General features: G+C 66.7%; 3 protein-coding genes across 3 annotated transcripts; 1 reads left to right on the top strand and 2 right to left on the bottom strand.

Moving 5' to 3' along the window:
* Nucleotides 1-13: 13 nt before the first annotated feature.
* Nucleotides 14-1,135, bottom strand: MNEG_10832 (hypothetical protein; the record flags this gene model as incomplete). Its single annotated transcript, XM_014040698.1, has 1 exon — nucleotides 14-1,135. A coding segment is annotated over one exon (1,122 nt), but the record flags the coding sequence as incomplete, so codon positions are not given.
* A 3,133-nt stretch (nucleotides 1,136-4,268) lies between these two features.
* MNEG_10831 (hypothetical protein) lies at nucleotides 4,269-7,196 on the top strand (the record flags this gene model as incomplete). Its single annotated transcript, XM_014040697.1, has 6 exons — nucleotides 4,269-4,349; nucleotides 4,680-5,045; nucleotides 5,584-5,730; nucleotides 5,923-6,057; nucleotides 6,107-6,187; nucleotides 6,606-7,196. The coding sequence occupies 6 exons, from the start codon at nucleotides 4,269-4,271 to the stop codon at nucleotides 7,194-7,196; spliced, it is 1,401 nt and encodes a 466-aa protein (XP_013896151.1).
* Nucleotides 7,197-8,461: 1,265 nt separating this feature from the next.
* Nucleotides 8,462-8,984, bottom strand: MNEG_10830 (hypothetical protein; the record flags this gene model as incomplete). Its single annotated transcript, XM_014040696.1, has 2 exons — nucleotides 8,462-8,642; nucleotides 8,902-8,984. 2 exons carry the CDS (start codon nucleotides 8,982-8,984, stop codon nucleotides 8,462-8,464), a joined length of 264 nt encoding a protein of 87 aa, XP_013896150.1.
* Nucleotides 8,985-9,109: the final 125 nt, after the last annotated feature.

Genomic DNA, 9,109 nt, shown 5'->3' with positions numbered 1-9,109 from the left:
CCCCCTGCCGCACCGGCCCCGCCCCGGCCTCCGCACCCGCCTCCGTGCCCCCATCGGCGCCCGCCGATGTACGCGGCCGGGCGGCCGCGAGGCGCGCGGTGAGCCTTGCAACCTCGCCGCGCGCCAGCTGCTCCCGGACCTGCGCCGCCCCCAGGAGATCCTCCAGCAGGTCTACGCAGCGCCGCAGCCGCCGCACTTCCGCTTCAAGCCCCGCCGCCGGCCGCCGCCGCCGTGGCGGCGCGGTGGCGGCGGGGCCTGCGGCGGCCGCGCGCTCGGCAGCGGCGTCGCGCTGGTGCCCTGGCTTCGTCTGCTGCTGCTGCTGCTGCTGCTGCTGTTGCCACCCGTACCCTGGTGATTCCTCGCCACCGCTCTCCTGCAGAAGCGACGCCAGCAGCTCTTCTCCCCCCTCCCCGCGCTTCCCGGCGTTGCCGGCCGCCCACGCCTGCTGCGGACTGTGTAATGGTTGCTGCTGCAGGCGCGCGTGCCCCTGCTGCTCCATCCGCAGCACCTGTGTTTTCCCGTGGTGCAGCTGCGGCCGCTCCTCCTCCTCCTGCTCCTCCTCCTCCTCCCCCTCCTCTCCCCCCTCCTCCCCCTCCTCCTCGCCCTCCTCATAATCATCGACCCCCACAACACCGCCAGCCTGCCCGACAGGACTCTCATGCTGTGTCGGCTGCTGGTTCATACGGCGCACGCCTGCCTGCTGCAGCGGCCGACTGCGGCCTGGCTCCTGCTGTGGCTTCTTGAAAAAGTACCCTGTCCTGTCGTCCCTGCGTTGCTGCGGCGCAGAGAGTTTAGGCCCCTCATTTGAGTGGTCGTCGCACTCTGCAGCTTCTGGGCGCCTTCCTAGCTGCCCCGACTGTGCACTTGCCTCCGCCTGAGATGGCTGCCACTGCTGCGGCTGCTGCTGCTGCTGCTGCTGCTGCTGCTGCTGCTGCTGCTGCTGCTGCTGCGGCTGCTGCTGCTGCAGTAATGGCGGCGATGCAGGTGGCGGCAACAGCTTCGGTTGCCGGGGCCAAACGGCTTTGGCCAGCACCGGTGGGTTCCTCACTGGGGCCTGTGCCCCGTCGTCCACGCGTCGCCTCTTGCTACAGGGCAGTGCTCTCTCACACTCGGCAAATTGCAAGCGACGGTCCATCGCCTGCACCCTCGCGTGCACGGGCTGTGTCCTCCCAGTGGCGTCGTGGGGCCGAGGCGGCGCGGAGGGCACGGGGCAAACCCACAACGGTGAAGGTCGAGGCTAGAGCCTCCAACACTGGTTTGAATTGTTTGAATATCTGTTCAAATTGAGTGCTCTGTCCTAACCTGGGAGCAAACTTTCGGTGTAACTCGCCGAGTGATCCGGTCAGTGATCTGTGCACGAGCGCTGATAGACTACCGAGTAGCGTAACCGAGTTGCCTGGATCAGTTACATACAATATCTCTCTCAGTTCGGCGTGAGACCTGATCACGGCGGGTGACCGAGTGACAAATTGTTGTTGGGTCGCGTGTGACACGTTTTGTACATGGTGTTGCCCTTCTCAGCATACTGCTGATATCACGAGCCTCTGAGTCATGTCAGAGCTCTTTTCCGCACGCGCCGGGTGACGAGTGCGGTAGTGGTCAGGTCAGCGTGCTGGAACCCATAAACCTGACCAGGCCGTCACGACGTTTGCCCCCCCTGGGAACAGCGACCAGCAGCTCTTAGAAGAATAACAGCCTGGTTTCTGTTGACGGTAGTGATGCATCATCACTACCGTCCTGGTCGCGTCTGGGGTGCGTGCGTCAAGGTCACGGTTCAGATGGTCAGTTTCAGCGGTCGCTGCTTGACCGATGGCGCCAGCCTGAGATGGTCCGCATCACTGGGATCACGGGAACGCAAATCCCGCAAGCTGTGGCTGTACACTTCTTTGCGCAGCTGCTCCGCCGAAGGTCGGGGCGCAAAGAGCGCCATCAGGCTTCTCAAACGAATGGCAGGTGGACAGACACTCGCAAGGCAGCTACAGGCACAGGCACAGACACGGTTGCGGCATGACTGAGCTGCAATCTCTGTTGTGTGCGGTGCCATGTTTGTTTCATTGTGAATGAGACAATTGCTGCGCGATTGGAGTCCCTGTGGTCATCCCTGAGCTCGAGTGCGGGGCCCTATCGATCAAATCCCTGACGCATTGCTACCCCCAACCTCCTTAAGAATCTCCAAAGAAAGCTGGACCATAAACACTGGGGGAGAGGGCGGTGGAAGGGGCGTGGGGGGTTGGGCATTGAGCGGCGCCTGTAACGGCTGGAGCCTGGAGGGCCCTGGGCGAAGCCCTGGGGCCACATGAGTGGGAGCCTACCGGGACCTACCACACTGGAGGTGGGGTAGCTGCCCGGCAGGTGGCTGTGGGGACTGGTGGTCACAGCCTTAAATGCCCTTCAAGGGACCGACTCGAGACCTTTTCCTAATGGGGATTCACCTTCCCTGGTACAGCGCCCGAGAGACAGGTGCAGAGCGGCAGTGGATAAAGCTGGATATCGCCCCGCACAAGCTTCCAGAAGAGAATAAAAAGAGATAAAAATCAACACGATTTTGATAATTGATCAAGCCACTGGGCGGTCCACCTTTGAAACCAGTTGAATTCGCCGGCGCCGAAACCCTCTGAACGAGCTCGAAAGACTCTGCAAACGAAGCAGCCGGACGCCAGATACAATTGACATAACAACTCATACAAATTGACGTCAATCATGAAGAGGCATCTTGTGGTCTATCTGTGTGCGGCGCTGCTGGCCCTTTGCATTGCTGGGGTCCCAGTGCAAGCGGCGCAGGCGAGCCTCGGCCCCTTTAAAGGGCCCACGGTCGCCTAAAATGACAGCGTGATTAGTTCTCGCAAAATTCTGGGGTATTTCAGGCCTCCTATGGGGCGTGCGGACTTTGTGAGTGGCAACGGGGGGGAGGGGGCGGGAGGCATGCGTATGCACCAGTGACTGTTTGGGCATAGCAAAAAAAGCAGCGCCAGTGGCGATACGGCACGGGCGGCAGCAGCGCGGGGTGCAAAGCTGCATCTACGGGCCGATGATGCGCCAACCTTTGCCAAACTCTGCCGGTGCTCAGCCCCTGTGCACTCCCAGCCACGCCACGCTACCCCGCGCCCTATCGCAGCTCACCGTCCTGCGAGCCTCCTTGGGTGCTTCTGTAGGGAGGTCTGGAATCGTCGAACCGGTGACGTCAGCAAACATCCAGCAAGAGCTGGGGCGGCCTGCCACAGCGCCTGGCGGTGGTTAAGGACGGGGACTCGGTTGCCTGCAGGAGAGCCAGCTGCAGCCATCTGTCTGCGTCATGAATGGAAACGGATTGTGTCCCTTTGAGGCTTCAGTCAATCTGTACTTTGGAGCGTGCTTTTTCTCTTGCACGCAGGACCCAGTCAAACCGCATGACGACAGCTCCAGCCACACCGCCGCAGATCGAGATGCGTCGTGGATGCACGGTATGCGTGCCCTGTACTGGGCTCGAACTCAGTAATTGTGCGACGGTTTTCTCATCACGTCCACACTGCGTTCCCGCAACATCAATGACTGACAGGTTGTTGCGCAGTACTGTACATAGAGCTCAGTGCTGATCTGGGACTGCCATGCAGACGCGAACGCGGGGAGGTGCAGATGACGCACCTCATTTTAAACCATCGACCCGCTCCAGTGGAGGTCCGACGGCCTCGGACAAGCAGCCCGGGTTGTCCAGCAAGAGGCCAGCAGAAAGCGCTGATAAGCAGCCTGCGGGTAAGAAACAGCGCCATGAGCAGCAATCCAATCCATCTGTGAGCGGTGGACCTGAACGGACAGCGCTGGTGCCAGCAGCGCACGGCGGCGCTGCTGCTCCGGGCTCGACAACAGCGACTGGACAGGGCCTGCGCAGCTTTCTGCACACCCTCGGCCGCAACATCATCGCGGCACAGAAGCAGCAGCAAGAGGCACAGCAGCAGCAGCAGCAGCAGGCCGCTGCCTCGCCGCGGCGCCTCCTGCCACACACCGCAACGCGCAAGCCTGCAGTTTCGGGCGCAGCAGCTCCGCCCGCCAATGGGAGGCCCGCCCCCGTGGCGGCGGGCGCCGCGGCCGCACGCGGCGAGCCGCAGCCGTCGAGCCCTTCGGTGCCAGCCGAGCAGATCGGCTCACGCCCGATAGGGCAACGGGAGCCAGCGCTGCCGCCGCCGTCGCTGCCGCTACCCCAGGCAGGGCAGAAGGTGCAGCAGCCAGCGCGTGAGCGGCCAGCGGCCCCAGCCGCCCAGCAGCAGCAGCAGCAGCAGCACACACGGCAGCAAATGCAGCAGACGCAGCAGCAGACGCAGCAGCCAGAGGAGTGGTGTCCTGCCAGCCAGATCGACTGGGACAGGATCCTGCCGGTGGCGCTCGCCCTAAAGCAGGGCAAGCAGCAGCAGCAGCAGCAGCAGCAGCAGCAGCAACAGCAGCAGCGGGGTGCCAACCCGCCCGCCGATGCGCCCGCAGCACACGCGCCGGCTGTGCGCCCGACCTGTGCGCCGTCCACCGCCCCACACGCGCCGCCAGCTGCTGCGCCGGCGGCGGCGCCCGAGCTCCCAGCTGCAGCCAGGGCCGAACCCGCGCCTGCCGGGGCCGCCGCTGCGTCCGCCAAAGCCCCGCCAGCGGCGCCGCCACGTCCGCAGCCGCGGCCGCCGCCCAAGGCCGCCGACGCTCCCTCGGCGCACGCGCCACAGCCGCCGCAGCCGACGCGCCACACCCCCTCAGCGCGCCCCAGCGCTCTGCAGCTGCCGCCGGCTCTCACGGTGCGGGACGGCGCGCCCAGCGCCGCCGCCGCCCCGCCGTTTGCGTACGAGAGCGCCAGGCTCAAGGTGTCGAAACTTCAGTCAGACTTTGCCCAGGCGTGCCGCCAGCTGACCCAGGCGGCGCGGCGGGAGGAGCGGCTGCAGGAGCAGCTGGCGGCGCTCAAGGCGGCGCTCGCAGGGGCGCTCGGCGCCGGCGGGGGCGGCGCGGCGGGGGCGGGGACGCCGGGGGCGCCGCTGGTGGCGGGGGCGGCGGAGCTGGTGGGAGGGGTCAGGGAGATTTCGCGGGCTCGGGACCAGGTGAAAGGGGGCGATTGGGCGCTCGAGCGCCGGGGGTCCGCGCAGGGCTGCTGAGAGCCGGCCGCGGCGGGAGCGACGCGCGAGCTCTGGCGTGTGCCTGCGTGGGCGGCGGCGGTTGTCGCAAAGCGGGGGGCGTGGGGCCGCTGTTGGTGTCACCAGCAGTGGATGCCGCGGGCTAGTCGGCGCTCGTGACTGCCCAGCTGCCGGCGCCCTCTCTGCTGGTAACCCCCCCATGGCAGTTGGAGGCCCGGCTGGAAGCGGCAGCGCATGAGAAATCCAAGGTGTGTGCCGGCCCCTGCCCATTGTCACGGCCGGCGCCGCCGGCGACTTGGCAGCTCCGACCCTCTCGCCCCGCGCTCGTCCTTCGTATGGAAGGGAGCGCCTGCAGCTGTTTGAGACTGAACCAGCAGCACAGGCCACTCAATCACGGGGATTAGGCAGCTTGGCCCTGCATCCCTGTTGTCATAAGCACAACGCCACCACCGTCCCAAAATGCGCACGACGCTGATTGCCCGCACACACGAATCCCTGGAAACAGCTCACGAAGGAGCTGAGCTCGAAGCGGCGCGAGGCGGCGGCGGCGGCGGCGGCCCTGGAGGCGTGCCGGGCGGGGAACGAGGCGGCGCTGCGCAACGCGGCGGCGGCACGGCGCGCGGCGGGAGAGGCGAGGGCGGAGGTGCTGCGGGTGCGCTGTGCGCGTGCGTGTGTGTGTGTGTGTGTATGTGTGTTGGGATTTCGCGTTGCGGGTGCATGCTGAACACAGAGGGAAGCCTGCACCATGCAGCACGGCGCATCGGGGTGGGTCCCAGGCTTCTCAAACCTCGTCCTAGTAGTGGCGCGTGTCGTGTTGGGGCTGGCCGCACACTGCCGCGCACAGCCGGCGCGTTCGAGGGTGGCCGCGGCCTTCTTGCGCGTGTCATCGCACCAAGGCAGCAGGCGAGCGCTGACTGTGCACGAGGCCGCGGTGCCAGGCTGCGTCGGGTCAGCACGGGGAGCCCCCTGCGTGGCGCAGGTGCGCGGCACCGCCCCTGAGGGATGGTTTTTTTTCCCATGGTCCGCAGGCCCAGGCAGAGGCGCAGGAGGAGCGGCGGCGCGCCGACGGCCTGGCTGATGATAGAGAGGAGCTGGTGCTGCAGCTGCAGGTGACAAGGGGGCCCCTGGAGGGGTCGCGGGGCGGCCGCGCTGGCACGCGCGTCATGCGTGCGTGCTCATTGACGGCCTCTCGTGTGGTGTTTGTGGCATCGGGTGAAGCGTGCCGGGACCCACTGCGCTGCAAGCACGGCCGACCGCCCACCACGTACGCAAGCCGTTTCAGCCTCCATTCGCTTCCCCCGGAGAAGACCCCCATGCACCCACGCGCACGTGTGTGTATGTGTGCACTGGCACACTCTCTCACACACAAACCACGCAATCCACGCAGTACTTGCAAACACACTCACACAGCATCAACAAGCTGCACCCCGCTTGCTGGACCCTACTTTGCAACCCTCCACGACCCTCACCCCCGCAGCCACGCTCAACCCCACGCCCATCTCCCCCCCAACACACACACACCCCTAGGAGGCCCAGATCGCCGCTGACCTGGCTAAGGCGGAGCTCGCACAGTCCGAGGCTGCAGGGGCCGAGGACGACAACCTCGAAGACGCCGACCTCGACGATCTGACGGAAGCCCAGCTGCGCGCGGCGCTGTCCAAGGCGCGACGGCGGCGCGACAAGAGCGAGAAGCGGCTCGCCGCGGCGCGCACGTCGCTGCGCCTGCGGGAGCGGCGGGCCGAGGTGCTGAGGGCCGAGCGGGACGCGGCGCGCGGCGAGGCGCAGCGGCTGAGGGAGGCGCTGTGTGAGGCGCAGGGGGAGAGGGTGCGGCTGATGTGTGCGCTGGAGAGGGCGGGGCGCGCGGCGGGGGGCCGCGGGCGGGCGGCGGTTTTGGAGGATGCTGAGGAGGAGGAGGAGGAGGAGGAAGCGGATGAGGGGGAGAAGGACGATCAGGGAGCGGCGGAGGATGAGGAGGCTGAGGGCGACGGCGAGGGGGAGGAGGGGGAGGAGGAGGAGGAGGAGGGGGAGGGGGAAGATCCTGCGGGCAGCGCGTCCCCGCCGCCGCCGCGCTTGCTGCGGCACCAACCCCCGCGGGCGAGGCAGGAGAGGGGGCGCTAGGCGGGCGGGCGCCCCAAAGTGGGGCCGAGGCGGCGCTGCGACGAGGAAAATTTTGGGCCTTGGCCCGGTGCGGGGCCCCCATGCCGATGCTTGGGCAGGGGCCGCACCCAATGGTGTGGTGCCGAGGGAGCCACCTCAATCGGAGAAGCAGCTTCCAAAGTGCAGGACCCGTCATCTCATTTCACACCCCTTGAAAGCGCCAAGGCGCGGCTGCGGACCACATTCACGTGCAGCCGCCGTCCTGACCGCTTTGACCGCGTTTGACCGCTCTGACCCGGCCCACCCCGCCGAGCTCAAGGGCCACCTGGCGCCGCTGCGCCCCAACGCTGCGCTGCCTGCCTTCACTCCATGCACCGTATACTGTCTGCAACGCGCCCTGATCTGCTGTGCACACACATGACATGACATGACACTACCCTGACAAGTGCCGCCCTGTCGGCTTGCAGCACAGCCAGCATTGTTTCATCCCGTTTTATTGCCGCCCGCCCGCCCGCCTGCACCTGGCACCTCCCGCCCGATTTTGTTGGTCTAGTCCTGGCCCTCTAGCAGGAGCGCATGGCGCTGCCGCGACCCCGAGCGCCGCGCTGCTTGCACTGCTGATGCACTGCAGACAAGAGGTTCCAGTCACGCTGACGGCGCCTTGACCTGAGTTGATGCACCCTTGCATGTCTAGGTCTGTGACGCGTCTGGGTTCTGTAACATTGGTAAAAGGTTGGTGCGAAGAGAGCCAAAATCAAAACGCGACCGCGAGCGCCGGGGCCGTACGGGTGTGTTGGAGCGCCAACAGGCCGCGATCGCTCGCCGGTGGCGCCGCGCGGCGCCGCGCTCCCCCCCACCGCCACCGCCGCCGCCGGACGGATGCGACACCGCAACTGAGTCCTGTCTCCGCCTGCCACCTCCCAAAAAGCGCCATCGCAAAAAGAGAGCGGCATACCCACGGCTCGGTCCGGGGGTCCATTGCTGCCAGATTGCACACATGCGAGGCAGCAGCCGAGCCCTTATGGCCGCAGGGGTGTGGCCGCCCAAGCCGCTGCCCTGCCCCCGAGCCGCCCGACACATTTGCGGGGCTTTGCCCGGCAAGAGCCCCTCCGCCGCGCGTCTACCTGCCTCACCCACCACCCCCACTTTTGGAAGAACATCTCCGCCCCTCCTGCTGCCCAGCGGGCAGGCTTCCGGGGGCCCACGCCCACCTATCGCCCGCCTGACCCCCAGCGCGGGCCCCCCGGACTGCGCGCCCCGTCGCGCCCCTCCCGGCGCCGCGGCGCCTACCCCCGCATCCCTTGCAGCATGCCGCTCTGCAGCAGCTGCTGCAGGGCTGCCGGGTCGATGCCCTGCAGGCCGCCCGCGCCAAACATGGACGCCAGGTCAGCGCCGCCGCCCTCGCCCTCCTCCTCGCCCTCCTCCTCCGCCGCCTCCTCGCCCTGGCCGCCGCGGCCGAACCAGGATCTGCGGGCAGGGGCGGGCGGAAGAGCGAGGAGCGCCGCCAGATCAGATTGCGATGATCAAGCAAAAACGTTGGTCAGAACGATCTAGGCACGCTGATATGCATCGCGAGCGCCACCCCGCCATCCCCGCCCCTCTACAAGGGTTTCGGGAGCCGGCGACCACCGGGGCTCGGCCCACACAGAACTGCCAGGCGCTAGGCTGCTGCCCACCAGCTCCCCCCCTAAACCCTGAAACCCAAACCCCAAACCTCGCGGCTCACCCGAGCTTCTCCTTGAGCCAGTTTGCTGCCGGCAGCAGCAGCAGCCAGCCCAGGCGGTAGTTGCGGCCGCCAAAGACGGTCATGTCCACGTGGACCACGCCAGAGCCGCCCACGTAGTCGATCTTTTTTGGGTGGGTGTGTGTGCGTGTGCGTGTGTGTGTTTGAGTGTGTGTGTGTGTGTGTGTGTGTGTGTGTGTGTGTGTGTGTG

Source organism: Monoraphidium neglectum, assembly GCF_000611645.1.
Source record: "Monoraphidium neglectum strain SAG 48.87 unplaced genomic scaffold scaffold02477, whole genome shotgun sequence".
In the NCBI taxonomy this organism is placed as follows: domain Eukaryota; kingdom Viridiplantae; phylum Chlorophyta; class Chlorophyceae; order Sphaeropleales; family Selenastraceae; genus Monoraphidium; species Monoraphidium neglectum.
The sequence above is the reverse complement of the archived record's forward strand: the minus strand, read 5'-3'. Positions and strand labels throughout refer to the sequence as shown.